This window comes from Dermacentor andersoni, chromosome 6 (genome assembly GCF_023375885.2).
Source record: "Dermacentor andersoni chromosome 6, qqDerAnde1_hic_scaffold, whole genome shotgun sequence".
In the NCBI taxonomy this organism is placed as follows: domain Eukaryota; kingdom Metazoa; phylum Arthropoda; class Arachnida; order Ixodida; family Ixodidae; genus Dermacentor; species Dermacentor andersoni.
In genome coordinates, this window is record NC_092819.1 from 44339216 (window position 1) to 44355317 (window position 16102).

The 16102-nt window shown below is 47.8% G+C and overlaps 1 protein-coding gene across 1 annotated transcript in view; it reads right to left on the reverse strand.

Annotated features, from left to right (window-relative positions):
- The window catches only part of LOC126521999 (SEC14-like protein 2), a 42886-nt gene extending 33313 nt beyond the window's left edge, over positions 1–9573 (reverse strand). The window contains exons 1-4 of the mRNA XM_050170769.3: positions 9042–9573; positions 8833–8895; positions 8047–8137; positions 1191–1285 (exon numbers count right to left, since the gene is read on the reverse strand). Of these exons, the coding sequence (XP_050026726.2) occupies positions 1191–1285; positions 8047–8137; positions 8833–8895; positions 9042–9053 (261 nt within the window). The 5' untranslated portion in view covers positions 9054–9573. The remainder of the gene's footprint in view (positions 1–1190; positions 1286–8046; positions 8138–8832; positions 8896–9041) is intronic.
- Between the last annotated feature and the right edge of the window lie 6529 nt (positions 9574–16102).

Below are 16102 nucleotides of genomic sequence, written 5' to 3' on the forward strand. Positions count from 1 at the left end.
CAGCTCGCATTCAACCAGGTCGGTAAGCTTAAATGTTTTCACGCATTGCTCTGTCATATGAGCCTTTCGCGGTAGGTCATCTGTGACAAAAAAAAATTTCATTTGGACTTGGGATCTAATTTGTGGTGATATGAAGGTGAAAAGCAGCCAAATACTGCAACTGCCCGCGGTTGTATCGGAAGCTGATGGGGGGAGGGGGTTGAGATTCTGAGGAAAGGCTTTGCAAGAGTGTTCGAGGTTGAAACAGCCCCCTGTCGGCTGCTTGACTTTGAACTTCAATTTTACAGTCAAAGAAATGCACAGTGGTCTTCGGCCTTATTTTCCTACCCCCTCCTGTTACTGTACCAATATATAGAGCGAGTACTCCATCAATCTAACAGCCAAAAGTCGCTTCTTTGAAGAAACGTGCTAAATAGGTAGCAATCGGTGAGCATTTCGTGCAGTTACTTAATAAAATCGTACGCCTCTTTCTGCTGTATAAAAACACCTTTCTCCTTTATGTCAATCTTTGGCGTATATCATAGCGCTCATATGTGTGGAGCAGGCTTCTACGGGTTAGTCAACAATCATTTCTAGAAAAATTGCACGCATAAGAGTAGTTGCTATGCTGTCGCTGTGGCATGTAACTCTACCTCTTTTATTGAACACATCAGTTTGACTTTGACTGGATGTATTCTTCGCAAATTCGTCCTTCTGCCTCTTGTGATTGGCTGACTCCTTCATATTACAACTACTGCGGCTGTGAAGAGACCAATGAGCACCTCATCAGCTACTGCAGCCGCTTGGACGTCTAATGTCAATGACTTCATAGCGGTCAACTCAGTGGCCAACTCTTTGCAGGGGCAATGATTCTGGGCGCATGGTGTCTCTCAACATCAACCCAAAAAGCTTCGCGCGCTCCAAAAATTTATAATGAACAAACCTGAAAGTACGTCTATGGGCTCTTTCTGTCAACTACTTTGTATGTGAATTCTCTTCTGTTGCTTCTTATATTTCTTTCTTTCTTTTTTTCTTTCTTACTTTCTTTCTTTCTTTCTTTCTTTCTTTCTTTCTTTCTTTCAATTCATCATCCCCTTTTCCTCGTGCGTGGTATCCGACCAAACGTCCATCTACTTAACATTTCTGCCTTCCTTGTTTTTCCCCCTCTCTCTGTCTGACTTGACAGCCGGTACATCGACAGACCCACTCACCTCTCTTGAAGACGCTCTCTTGAGCGACTCCAAGTACTCCAGCTGGTAAATGCAGTGGCGTTGTACGGCCTCTGTTGTCAACGCTGCCAGGAACGCTGCGACACAAGGAGAGGCACTTATGAAGCAAAAACTTAAAATAAAAGGTCGCAGAGAAACAAGAACCATGGAAAAAGTCCACTGTACCTGTTATACGCGTATTTTCAATCAGCGGTCACAGTGTGACACATGTAAGGAACGTAAACTGAATGTCGTGGCTTGTGAGATCTGGCTGGCGAATGAAGTTGTGAGAAGCAAATATGACAGATGCGACAAGCAGCATAGTGCACCTGTGCTGTTTTTATTGCTATTGTCCTGTCAACTGCGTTGTTGTCCAGGTTGAAAAAAAACAATAGAGTTGCAATTGCGCACATAATGAGAAGTAGCGACGCGATAGCTGGCGCAATATTATGCGCGGTATGGCAAAGAAGTCCGACACGGCTGTGGACGACACGAAGGACGCGGACAAGAAGACGCAGCAGCGTAGGCTTAGCCAGTCACACCAGGAACAGCGTCTAGCCCGAGCCCCACTTCAGTAGCGCTGGCGATCCGGCTGCGGAGCTCGGCACGGCGCACTTCTTCCTTACAACTTCCCCCCTCGCTGAAGACGGAGCTGCACAGGAGGCCTAAGGCGTCGTGAGGACGAAGGGCTCGTGATATGGCTTGAGCCGATCTACGTGCACAATTTCTCGGCCTCGGCGACGCAGGTCCGTGGGGGGCGTCAGAGGTTCGATAACGTAGTTCACCGGAGAAGTTTGGCGTAGAACCCGGTAAGGTCCATGGAATCGGGATACAAACTTGGAAGAGACACCTTGTGTCGAAGTAGGAGGCACCCACAACCAAACAAGAGCGTCAGGCGAAAACTGGTGGTGGGGGCGCCCGTCGTCATGACGAAATTTCTGTAGCGCTTGTTCTTGCGTTGTAAGGGAGCGAGCTAGTTGCCGACATTCTTCTGCATACCGGGCGGCTTCGGAAACCGGTGTACCTTCTGATAAGTCGGGACGGTAAGGGAGAATAGTGTCAATGGGAAATGATGGTTCGCGGCCATATAGAAGGAAGAAGGGAGAAAAGCCCGTCGTTGACTGGGGTGCCGTGTTGTAGGCGTACGTGACATAGGGAAGGATGAGGTCCCAGTTGGTGTGGTTGGAGGCGACATACATCGAAAGCATGTCGCCAAGAGTTCGGTTAAAGCGCTCTGTCAATCCGTTTGTTTGCGGGTGATATGCGGTGGTACAGCGATGAATAATGCGGCATTCAGCGAGAAGTTCTTGAATGACATCGGCGAGAAAGACGCGGCCACGGTCGCTCAGGAGTTCGCGGGGAGCGCCGTGACGTAGAACGAAGCGTTGAAGGAGAAAGGAGGCGACGTCAAGAGCCGTCGCGGCTGGCAGAGCGGCCGTTTCTGCATACCTCGTGAGATGGTCTACAGCTACAATGACCCAGCGATTGCCAGCAGCTGTGTATGGCAGAGGCCCGTAGAGGTCTATCCCAACCCGGTCAAAGGGTCGCGAAGGGCACGGCAAAGGTTGCATTGGTCCAGAAGGGCGGCAAGGATCAGGCTTCCGGCGTTGACATTCTGTGCAAGAGCGAATGTACTTTTGCACAAATGTGTACATACCACGCCAATAAAACCTATGACGTAGTCTGGCGTAGGTCTTGAAGAGACCAGCGTGTGCGCACTGAGGGTCGGCGTGGAAGGCGGCGCATACATCAGTGCGGAGCTGCCGAGGTATTACAAGCAGCCATTTGCGGCCGTCGGAACTGTAGTTACGGCGATAGACAATTCCGTCGCGGATGGCGAAGTGCGAAGCTTGTCGGCGTAACGCTCGGGATGGTGGGCGTGTAGGTGAATTAGAGATGTAATCAATCAAAGATGAAATCCAGGAGTCCTTGCGCTGCTCCAAAGCCATGTCGACAGAAGCGAATGGGAGAAGTGGGTCGTCTAGGACGGACACACTGACAATGTCGGCGTGGACAGGCGAGCGCGAAAGAGCATCGGCATCGGCGTGCTTCTTGCCTGAGCGGTAGACAACCCGGATATCGTACTCTTGGAGCCTCAGTGCCCACCGGGCTAGGCGGCCGCAGGGATCCTTGAGAGACGACAACCAGCAAAGTGCGTGGTGATCGGTAACGACATCGAAGGACCTGCCGTACAGGTATGGGCGAAATTTAGTGATGGCCCAGATGATCGCGAGACATTCTTTTTCCGTGACGGAATAGTTGGCTTCAGCTTTCGTCAGAGTGCGGCTCGCGTAAGCAACAACATATTCTTGGCAGCCGGGCTTTCGCTGGGCGAGCACAGCGCCAAGACCAACACCGCTAGCATCCGTATGGATTTCTGTGGGAGCAGTTGGATCGAAATGGCGTAGTATCGGTGGTGTTGTGAGGAGGCGACGTAGCGTCGCAAAGGCATCATCGCAAGCCGGGGACCATGAGGAAAGATTGGGGTCTCCTCGAAGAAGCTCTGTCAGTGGTGCCATAATGGAAGCGAAATTTCGGATAAAGCGGCGGAAGTACGAGCAGAGGCCAATGAAACTGCGCAAGTCTTTTAGTGACGTTGGCCTCGGGAATTCTGTAACAGCACGGAGCTTAGCGGCATCAGGGAGAACGCCGTCCTTCGACACGACATGTCCGAGAATTGTCAGCTTGCGTGCGCCAAAGTGACATTTCTTCAGGTTTAGTTGGAGGCCAGCGTCACTGAGACAGCGTAAAACCTGCTCCAAGCGATGAAGGTGAGTAGGAAAATCTGGTGCAAACACGACTACATCATCCAAATAACACAGGCACGTGTTCCATTTGAGGCCTCGGAGAATAGTGTCCATCATCCGCTCAAAAGTCGCGGGCGCGTTGCAAAGTCCGAATGGCATCACACGAAATTCGTATAGGCCATCTGGTGTGATGAAAGCAGTTTTAGGCTTATCGTCTGCAGCCATAGGCACCTGCCAATAACCAGAGCGCAGATCGAGGGAGGAAAAGAACTCTGCGCCTTGTAAGCAGTCTAGGGCGTCGTCGATCCGCGGCAATGGATAAACATCCTTTCGGGTTATTTTGTTTAGGCGACGGTAATCTACACAAAAGCGGATCGAGCCATCTTTCTTTTTAACTAAAACTACTGGCGATGCCCATGGGCTGTCGGATGGTTCAATGACACCACGCTTTAGCATGTCACCTACTTGCTCGTCAATGACGCGCCGTTCGGTCGACGATACGCGGTATGGTCGCTGCCGTAGCGGTGAGTGAGAACCGGTGTCAATCCAGTGACATACAGTCGTCGTTCGGCCCAGAGAAGTGGTATGGCTGTCAAAAGCAGGACGAAATTTCTCGAGGAGACGAAGAAGGTCATGGCGTTGCTTGGGGTTTAAGGCATTGTCGATGACATGGTTGAAAACGTCTTCAGGCGATGTGGCAGTCACGGGACTACAGTAGAGGGTGTTGACTTCTGACGATCCAATAGGAAGTTGCAACGTGGTAATGGTGTCGTAAGGCTCCACAGTGCCGAGAGATTCACCGCGAAGCAACGTAATCGGGAACGGGAAGTAATTGTATACAGGAAGGTGAGTCGCGCCAGCTTGAAGGCCAAGCAGCGCAGTTGGGAGTGGCGAGAGGTGGCGATGAACGAAAGCAGTCGAAGGTATAAAGAGTACGGTGGCGTCGGAGGCAACGGAACAGGATACAGATGCCAGAACGGATGCGTGTGGAGGTATGAGGATGTCGTCAGTGAGGGACAACTTGGTGCAGGAAAGCGAAACGTCATCAAATATGGCATTGCCAAGCGAAGAGAAGGCGACTTCTGCACGGGAGCAATCAATAACAGCTTGGTGACGGGAGAGAAAGTCCCAACCTAAAATAATATCGTGGGAACAGTGGGGAAGAACGACGAACTCGACTGTGTAGAGCACACCTTGAATTTCAAGTCTGGCGGTACACGCAGCCACCGGCTGGACGTGCTGTGCTGTGGCCGTGCGGAGTAAAGGGCCGAAGAAAGGCGTCGTGACTTTTCGTATTGAGCGGCAAAGTTTTTCGGCAATTACAGATATGGCGGCACCTGTGTCAATGAGGGCAAGCACAGAGACACCTTCAACAGCGACATCAATAACGTTAGGCGGCGAAAGAAGAGGGCTTAAGCGTTGCGGCGATGACGCAGTTCTTGCCTCAGGAACTGCGCCACTTAGTTTTCCGTGTCAGCAGGAGAGGGACGTCGACGCATCGGGGAGGGCGAGCGACGACGAGGAGGAGGAGAACGGCGGTCAGAAACTTGACGAAGGCTTTGGCGGGGAAGGGGTAAATCGCGGTCAGGAGCGTAAGGCAATGGATGGTCGTACGCGGCTGTCCGTGGGTCGTCACGTGGATGAAGTGGACGGCGGCGGCACAGGCGTGCAACGTGACCGGGAATACCGCACGAATAGCAGATGGGCCGATTGTCCGCTGTACGCCAGGGATTAATTACTCGATGGACTGGAGGTCGTGGCGGCGTGGGGGTAAAAACAGGGCTAGGCATTGGAGGCGGAGCCCGGAAGGTCGGTGGTCGTGGTCGTGCGACGGCGTCGGCGTAAGTCAATGGGGCGGTGAGTTGAGGCGCCCGTTCCAGAGGAAGGACCTCGGACACTTGTTCTTCTATAACGTGTCGTAGGGTCGGACTAAGGGACGAACTTGACTCCGGTGGATTGGAGATGAGGGAGAGCTGGCGAGCAACTTCTTCCCGGGCGAAAGCCTTGATTTGCGAGAGGAGGGTGGCATCTGGAAAAGGAGAGGTCAAGCCGGACAACGATTCCTGATGGGGAACAGGACGGCGGGTGAGGAGGCGTTGACGGCGGAGCTCGTCATAGCTTTGGCACAGTTCAATAACTTGGGCAACAGTAGAGGGGCTCTTTGAGATGAGCATCTGAAACGCGTCCTCGGCGATACCCTTCATAATATGCTTGATTTTATTGCACTCAGTCATGGATGCATCGACGCGTTTACAGAGATCGATGACATCTTCGATGTAGCTGGTAAAGTTCTCACCAGGCTGCTGAGAGCGCGACTGCAGACGCTGTTCGGCACGAAGCTTTTGAACAGCAGGGCGGCCGAAGACCTCGCTGAACTTTGTCTTGAACATCGTCCAGCTTGGGACTTCAGTTTCGTGGTTCCGAAACCACAAGTGGGCAATTCCGGTGAGGTAGAAAGGGACGGTGGTCAATTTAGTGATGTCATCCCATTTGTTGTTCCGACTGACGCGTTCGTATGATGAGAGCCAGTCATCAACGTCATGGTCGTCAGTGCCGCTGAAGATAGGAGGGTCCCGCTGGCGGAACGTGCCGGGGCATACGGTAGACTGGGGAGCAGGTGGTGGTAAGCTCGTGGCGCTTTCGGTGGTCATGATGGCAGGGAGAGTCCGGCTGCGCAATTCCAGGATTGCAGGAGACCCAGCAAACCTCCACCAATTATGGCAAAGAAGTCCGACACGGCTGTGGACGACACGAAGGACGCGGACAAGAAGACGCAGCAGCGTAGGCTTAGCCAGTCACACCAGGAACAGCGTCTAGCCCGAGCCCCACTTCAGTAGCGCTGGCGATCCGGCTGCGGAGCTCGGCACGGCGCAGTTCTTCTTCCTTACAGCGGTATGTCTTGCACTATTTCGGGCGGCATCGGTTGCAGTAAACATTCGCAGGTGCCCGCGAGCAATTTTCTTTTGAGAAGAATAAAAAAAAACTGTCGTCAATGGTTGCTTCAATGGGCCTGGGGTGACATCCTTGACATTGCGAAAGTCCGGCATATTGCCAAATTCTGCATTGGCACCCTTCTTTAGCCAATTAGAGAGGTCATACCAACCTTGTGAGCCAACCACAACGAGTAAGATGGCGAATTTGACAATATGGAGGAATTTTACGGTGCCCAGAATTTCCCCCTCACTCGCCTCCGATTTTGCAGGTGGCGCTCTCTGGCGGTGGAGCAACGGAACGACACGACTGTTTCTTGCTCCTCTTTCTATCCTGCGTTTCGCATCTTGCGACTGCAGGCTTCCTTTTATTTCTTTGATTTCGCTACTGGTTTATGGATAAACTGTAGAATATGGCAATCATTTTGACAAGCGCTTAAGGAGGCCAGGCTCAGTATTGTCAGAAAGCAGCAGTCTGTGCTGCAGCATCAGTGGAGTGACTGGGTGAGATATAGAATGTTCGGCTGTCAATGTGTAAGTCTAGTCTAGAATTAGAATCCTCGCGGGTCACTGCGACCTTATTGCTTAATAACATTCTGTCAATTCAATCTACGATTCCAGCGACGGATACCAATGGACGTCAAGATGACTAGGAGAGTGAACGCATAAACATATATCGCCGCAAAACGCTAACTAGACCAGCGTATACTTCTCGGTCGAATCTAGGGAGTGGCGACACGTGAGTACTGCACGTGTTTCCAGCGGACTGTAAAACACGTATTTTCGCAGAATGTTTCACAATCGCCTTCGCAGTCATTTGGGAAATTGCACAAATTTTCGCATAACATGCATAGCACTGTGGTTGAACTTGCAGAATCCGCGATCACCAAACATCCCTGTCCAATTACCCTAAAACATGCTTTTATTTCCACCGTTTTATTTCCACTTCATTTGTCAATTTTGCTGTGTGATTTGGCACGGTCAAATATCGCAGGAGCCATCGGGTCTCATTCTTTTTATAAAGTGTGCCTACGATCGTCGCAACCACAGATACTCCGCGCCACGCGGAATTTCTTTGTAATTCCTTTAACTATGGCTTGGTAAATACAGTAATTGCATCTCTGTGCGACGAAATGCTTATGGCGTGACATTTGCTATTCACCCTGAAATAACAAAGCTGACCTTTTACGTTGATGCCTGCTGGAACTATCCATATAGGGCAGCCATCTTTACACGGATGCAGTATTGCGCCGGGAAAGTTTTCCTTCACGATCTGCACACGCGGAGAGGAGGGTATATTGTAAGAAGCTTTGTTTCTGTTGTAGCTTCCTTAGATACCAGAGCATCTCACAAAGGACAAGGTCAGCAATAAATGCAAAAAAAAACATTACTGGCGCCCACTTTCTAACATTTTCAACAATTCGCTTGCATTCGTAACTAGCGCGGATGCCGCCACCATTGTAAATTTAAGTAGCCCTGCAGTTAACTATATACTTCCTCCACAAGTGTAGTAGAATTGCATCAGTATCCTCAGTATCAGTTACAGCAAATGAAATAAATTGAGGTTTGTAGTCAAATGGCTGTCGGGTAAAAATGCCTATGCCGAATATTCACGATGTTTTAAGGGAAATAAACATCTCGTAATTAAGGCCACAGATAATTCACGATAGCGATGACGACAACATCAAATTTTGAGATGTGTAGATTCCTCCGCTTTTGCGGTTTCTTTAAGAGCAAGAAAATACGTACGATGTGGTTGGAGGACTTCCTACACTTTACCATGTTTTCCCCCGAAATTGACCACACCATTCCTTAATCCTTTGCAATGTTATCAGTGATGCACAAATCGCAAGCGCAACAGCCACTCGAATGAATGCATGCTTTTTTTTTCTTTTTTGCTGTCATCGTCAGACCTACCATATGCATATAAACAGGAAGTATATAAACAGGAGATGGAATAGTGTATACCTGCGGAGTCTTGTAGTTTTTCAGCATGTCGTCTACCCCGTTTTGCTTTCGCCATTCGATATCCTACATGCCCATCAAGAAAGAAAGAAAGAAAGAAAGAAAGAAAGAAAGAAAGAAAGAAAGAAAGAAAGAAAGTGTCATTTCAACTTTCTGCAACGGCTAGCTATTGATCAAGAACTACGGGTTAATTGTGCAGAATTGGTACTCACATGACGGTACATGCTATCCGCCCAGCCCACATCGAAGTCCCGAGCTGCATTTCGAGGTGCGGGTCATGCGTCATAGATCAAGAATTATACTTGCCGCACGGGTGCATGAATCGTCCAAGTATGAGTGCGAAATTTGCTGCTATTGAACGTATATAAGGTAAAATCTGCGCGGTACGATACTTTCGAGAACTTTCTCAATCTTTCGAGTACCTGACGCGCACGTTTCATATTCGCTGCCACCGTCCAGGCAGTTTTCTTATTTCTGCCGGCGTAGAAGATAGCGGGCCTATTATCGCTGCCAGTACGCGCTCGATTTTGATTGGATCAAAAGGTGAACCTGTTCCGGAGGTTTATTCGTCGCTGCTTCCAGCTCTGCGCCAACTATTGAAGCCAAGCATACGCTCGTTTCCATGACAACGTATGTTCACCACACCGTGCCTGCAGTCTTAGGATAATTTTAGTGAGACTGATTTTCTTTTCCAAAGTAATATGTATACTTCGGTGCAACACAGTCACTGGCACATCAGGGATCGCTATGAATGCTGTAACCACCTGAGCACGCTTCGTGTGCGCTGAGCCGCGAGCGTATAATGGTGAAAAGAAATAAGGCTACACCGCCTGAAACATTTTACGCTATATACAACTGTTTGTTTAACTTGCACGTGAAAATACCTGTGAACTTTGACGCACCCTTATGAATGGGCGTATGCTGTCTTTTCGTTAGAGTGTCTGCGCGTCCTTAATAATTAATACTTATTCGTTTTGTAATAAGCCTGCATCATTAGAATTTGCATGTAACCGTACTTGTCACTACAGTCGGTGACAACCTAAGCATTAAAAGGTTATAAGTGCGCTCTCCAACTCAAGCACAACTTGTACACATCACAAGAAAATGTATTCACCCGCAGGCACATGTACAACCGTGTTATGAACATATAGTACGATATAACGTATCGCGCATACAATACATCGTACTTGATATATACAAAGCAAATAATGCGACATCCAATTAGGTTCGCTAATTTTCCTGACTTGAATTGATTCCGCGTGTTTGGAACTATTTTGTCCGTATAGATCGGTGTTTGTGTGTCGCTGGGTTCAGGACGAAACCTGAATGCGTATGCGAATTATGTGGGTGATCCCGATGTCACTGCTCAGCCAAAAGGAACATTTGAGCTCGAAACAACGATATTTTCTTCCTATTAGTTTTGAGTTTACATTGTCAAAGTGAAGTCATAAAGCTGCGATTGCACTCCAGCTGGCTCGGCTCTCTTCTGAAGGTGAAGGGCAGGTGCATTGCGTGTTTGTGTGTAGAGCTTGTTTGTAATCGTTAGGTTGCCATCGACTGTAGTACGCTTTGCTGTCCCTGCAATCAGCCTGCCCTACGTAGCTTTCCGGGTGCGGACAGTAAAGTTCAGCAAAGATTTGTTTATTATTTATTCTTTCTTTGAATTGGCTAATCTAAAATGCACCGCACACATCCATAATGTACATCTCCTTTAGGCTCCATAGCTTTCGTTAGTGAATCACTATCTAAATTTGCACAGGAAAGGCTTCCGCGAGCAAATGACCATGGAACGTGGACAAATAGAGTGAACGGGGCCGCCAGCTGACCGTAGAGCAAACATCTCTGTGTGCAGCTGCGCAAGTTATGCAGGGGACGGTCATGGATTTCGTCGTCTCACGGTCACATGTTTTCGGCTTAATGACCACCAGGTTGGAACCATCCGATATCTTTACAAATGCGATATACGACTAAATTTCGAGTTGAAATACCAAGAGGTATTACACACCGCATATATTTACTGTTCCCTCTACTTTGCATTTTATGAATCTTAATTAGGAGAACGACAAAAATGGGGGGCTGCGACAAGAGCTTTGCAAAACAAGTTAGTCGCTCGAGGCTTGGCCTCGTGTCCGAATATAGCCTACTCACCAATTCTTAACTTACTCATGAAAACAATATAGGTGACAGTGAAATAGTCTATGCCAATCAAACGTAGAATATTCCGTGCATGAACATCTGTCTTCATTCGCTTTTCAAGGTAAACGGCACTTTGCTTCCGTGTATTTTGTTTCCTTTTTTTTTTCAGGAAAGCAGATAACTTGGAATATCTGAATACCTCGCAAGAATTAAGTAGTATTAATTTTATTGAAGAAGCAGAGATTAACTTTCAACTTTTCTTTAATGCAAATGAATTGTTCTTTAGAAGACGGTGGTGTTCGCTCCGACAGCCTCTTCCTGTCGCGGTAAGTGAGTTTTGAGCCGGAGAAATTGCGCAGGTCTGTTGCTTTCGTTGATTTTTTTTTTTACTAGTATTGTTGTTGTTGAAACGGGACCTCACGAAGCATCAATAATAAAATTATTTCATACTTTCCTCTCATACGGCTCTCCCTGTGTAAGAAAACACAATGGCTTAAGAGCGAAGCAGTGCCGGACACATGATCTAAACACAAATGTTGCTGGTCATGATTAAGTTGAGAGTAGTGCCGATGTGTGTTGTTTGTGTACCGTAAATAATGACAATGGCCCTGATGATTTTTATTTGTGATTACCTTTTGTCAGGTAAAGGGTAACACCGATCGAAGTAACTACTGCGCTAGGCGTCCTTATCTGACTCCTGGAAACAAAGCTTCCTATAAATTGATGCTGAATTTCTTTTTTCTGATAGGAGCTACCATTGGAACTCACGAACTGTAAACAAAGGATTAAAAAAAATCGCGCCTGCTCACATTATTCAGGTGACAGGAAACTGGGAACGTTTACTTTTAAATGCACAACGGGGGGCTCACGAAAAACGCCACATTGTTACGAGTGTAGCGGTACATGTTTATGTACCGGGAAGACAGGATATCCGACACTGCAATTGATGAGAACGGAATACGGTAAATTGAATATTATCACTAGATGCACTGGAATATATTTCGCATAGGCCAGTCACGGAGACTTTGTATACTTTCTCGTGGTACCCAAAGGCCGTTTGTCTCTCGTCCACTCACCCCGTAACCAGCGCAGCAGGGAAGCGTCCGTGTCCGAAGGTCTCTTGACGTCTGACACCGCATCGCGAAACTGCGTGACAAATCGAGTTCTCACCGTGCGCGCTCTTGGAGGAGCTGAACTGCTTCTTAAAACGCAGATCAATTAGCCTGAGAGGCTGCAGTGATTCAACCTTGTCAGCAATGGCTACACTCTAAACCGATTTAACCCCTCAGGGGTGTTTTCTGTCTATAACTTACACCCTTACACCCTTACCGTTGCAAGAACCCTCAACGTGTGAATTGGTTTACTGTGGCATCACGGGCCCAGTGTTGCCTTGGACGTAAAGCCCGGCCCCGGGTGACAGTCACTTGCCGCACAATAGTTGTCCAGTGTCCAAGGTGGAAGGTTTCGCGCAAGTGTCACTACTTCTGCATTCTGCAACTTATTGTGCGGCAACGCCTGTCGCTTTAAAATGATTTAGACTAAATTAAGTGGTTTTACGTGGCAGCACCACTATTTGAACACGAGGCCCCGCCGTTAGTGGGGCTGCGGATCAACTTTGAACTCCTAGTGTTGGTTTACGTGCATCCAATTCACGGTACAGGAGTGATGTCGCACTTCGCCCCCATCACAATGCGGCCCCGCTAGCGGGTCAGAACTCGCCAGCTCGAGCTCAGCGCCATAGCCACTGAACTACCCCGGCGAATTACCGCCAATTTACTTAAGAGTAAAGTTCTTTGTGCAAGCTGCCCTTCGTGTAGCTTTGGGATATGCAAGATGCGGTCAGTCTGTCAGCTTCTCCTGTTTGATAGTGTGAAATAAAGCATAAAGTCTACAAACGCAAGCGCCCCTTCCCCTTCCCATTATCTTTGTTTCCCAGGCAAGAAGTAAACACTTGCATTCTGTACTCAATCGAACCGGCACACAGTGTTCTTTAGGCATGCACATGCGCCTGAGACACACAAGAGCGTACTTTCAGACAGGTACCTGATTCAGAGCGACTTGCTGACGTTCGTTTAGGCAGCCCAGGTATCCGGTCATTTCGGCGGTATCCCAAGTATCCGGTCAGCTCCGCGCTCTCACGTGGTGAGCAACCGACTGCACTCAACCTCTGGTCGCCTCGGAAATAGAGATGACGTCACAGCACTAATGACATCACGCCCCCATGCGGGCGCTAGCGACGTCGAAGTGGGACAGGCATTTTCACCTGGCAGCCGAACACACAGATGTGGCCTCTGACAGTTTCTTTTTTTCCCCTTTTTTTTTAGTAAGTGCCAGAGCCTCTACCGTGTCTGTCTTGCCGTGTTGTTCTATCACCCGTACATATACGATCATGACACAATTAAGAGTCAATTTTTTTATGAAATGTCAAGTGGTATGTCCGACTGACGGACGTCAGAGCATTCAGACATCCGAGAACTTTTTTTTAAATCCTAGACCGTACCTGCTGTTTCCGTCAATTGTGAAGTAGCGGACTGCAATTCGTGTTAGAAATGTAAAAAAACGCACGTAAGTGTGGCTCGACTTTACGTGACCAACATTTTGGTAATTTTCTGATCCCTGCTCATCATCACCATAGCCATTTTTCCTGCATCTTTTAGACTCACGTCAGAAGATTCGCACGTTTTCTCCACTCGTTACAAGCGTTACCAAACGTGACACACACCATTGTCAGTATCTTTCAGCGGTGCGCGAATTACAGCGACGACTTCTCGTCGCTGCCGTGCGTGTCGGACGGCTACCTTTTTCACTCTTTACGGCTGGCCTTTTCCCGAATAATAATCGCCGTCCCTATCTAACGTGCGTACTCTGTCTTTAACGCAACTCGCAAGGTATACTTTCATGTCTCGTACGGCATGTACTTATCAGCTTGACTTGGCGATCGCCACCGAAAACAATTAGCGCGGAGTGTTATATAAGTTCCCGCCAGATAGATGGCAGCTATTATCTGAGCACAAGATAAGCACTTAAGTTTATCAAATCTTTTTTAGCGTGTGGCACGGGAAATGCTTCCAAAAACAATGTTCTTGACAAGACGTGTTGTTGGGCAGTTTGGTTCATCATACAGAATAAATTAAAAGCCCGCAAAAGGGTCACATAGAGGACGGTGCTTGGGCTGTCCGTTATCCTGCCCGTGCATTTTTTTGCGCTCCTTAATTTATTTGAAAGCTCGTGAGGCGTTGTAGCCGGTTGCGCGCGGAATGTGCATACGCCTTGCAAGACACTTGCCTTTTATTCCGTCGTCCCCATTGTCATCGTCATGATCACCATCATTATACTACCTTAGTCCTTCGCGGGTCGAAACTATTTCGCAGAAATCTCCAGCGACCATTCCATGATCCAGCTAACCAATTTAGTATGTTTGCAAAATTCCTAATGTCGACACTCCCTATCTTCTTAACAACCCTTCCCGAATCACAAGCGCTAAATTTCCCTTCTATTGACGTCAGTTCTCATAAGCCAGTAGACCAGCATTTATTTGGAAGTCTTTCACATGAGATATAAATCTTTGTCGTGTGATTATGGAATAATTTATTCCCATCTATAGTCTTGAAGTGGCCACACGCCAACGATGTCGTTGATCGAAGGCAGCCTCAGTAAGAGCTGAAAATTTTATGCGCATTCTAATGGACGCAGTCGACACCGACACGAGTAGACGTTGCTCTTTGAGCGTAGCATTTCTAATGAGTTACTTGTCATGTCAAAGCGTTAATTGATATATAGTGGTGGGACCTACACATCCACTGCGGCTGAATAACCTCTAAATTTGCCTCTCGTTTTGTTTGTACTAATAAGGATACAGCGCAGATGTTAATGGTCCCGTATACTGGACTTCATTTCCGACTGAATTCCTTCCAGGCTGAAAGTACAGGAGTGCTGCGATCGCCTTATTTCACTGCTTTTATCAACAAGTGTTTTTTTTTATTGATATGATATAAGGAGATGTTGGCGCGCAATTTAAGGCGCCGGCTACTCATTATCTCTTGGGTGGTTCCGTCGTACATCATTTAGGGTTCACGGTTACATATCAAATAATCATTTCACACAAGCACCAGGACTTATAAAGCAACGTTTTCACAGGAAGACTATGGCAAATGTCTCCACACCTATGTAGTCGAAAGTCTCAAAAGTAGAAACGATACTGTCGCATAATAACACATTTTCTAGTCAGCGGGTCAGCGGGTACATACAATATACATGGCAAATAGTCTCCACACTTATGTAGTCGAAAGCCTCAAAAGTACAAACGATACTGTCGCCTAATAACACATTGTCTAGTCAGCGGGTGGTATATACATCGTGTAAATATATTAGCACATACAGTCACAACAGAGCAGTCAACATAACATTATTCCCAAACAGATGGATATATAGAGTCACATTGAAATGAACAGAACAATGAAAGCACTAATAACGTCCAGCGATGCCGCTGTCTTCAAAAAAAGTCTTTAGTGCTTTTAAAGCGCTCTTCTGCAAGGCCGTTGTTGGCCAAGGGCCCAAAAGTTTCCTTAAACTGAAAGGTCTGCGGTCTGATTTACTTAGCGCTGATTTAAGTCGGCATCTTGGTGTGTCGTGATGTGGGCAATCTAGAAGGAGGTGATATATATCTTCATCTACAAATCCACAATCACATTCGGGGGTTTCCGCTCGGCCAATTCTGTGTAAGAAATGCTTTGTGTAGGCAGTGCCTAGCCTTAATCGCCGTAGCGGCAGGGTAATAGCCAGGTCCTCAAAAAAGAAATGTCGTACCTGTAAGGCGCCTGGCTCGTTGAATCTTCGCCCGACGTCTTGCTAATCAATCGTCGTCAATGGTAACCGTAAACGTCCAAAAACCAGAAAATTCAGAGCAAGTGTTAGTTAATGCAGATGAGCCACACGTGAACACGGCCGGAGTGAAATTTGATGGCTTTTAAGATCATGACAATCAGTGGATATGCACCGATTGTAACATATGTCACAAGATGCCGCATGATTATTTGCAGGTTGCCAGGAAGGCACTTTTGATTTTGTACAAAACTGTCCAAGGGCGGTCCAGACTAGGTCAGAGCTCAGTTCATTCAGCGCTGGGAACCTCAGACCT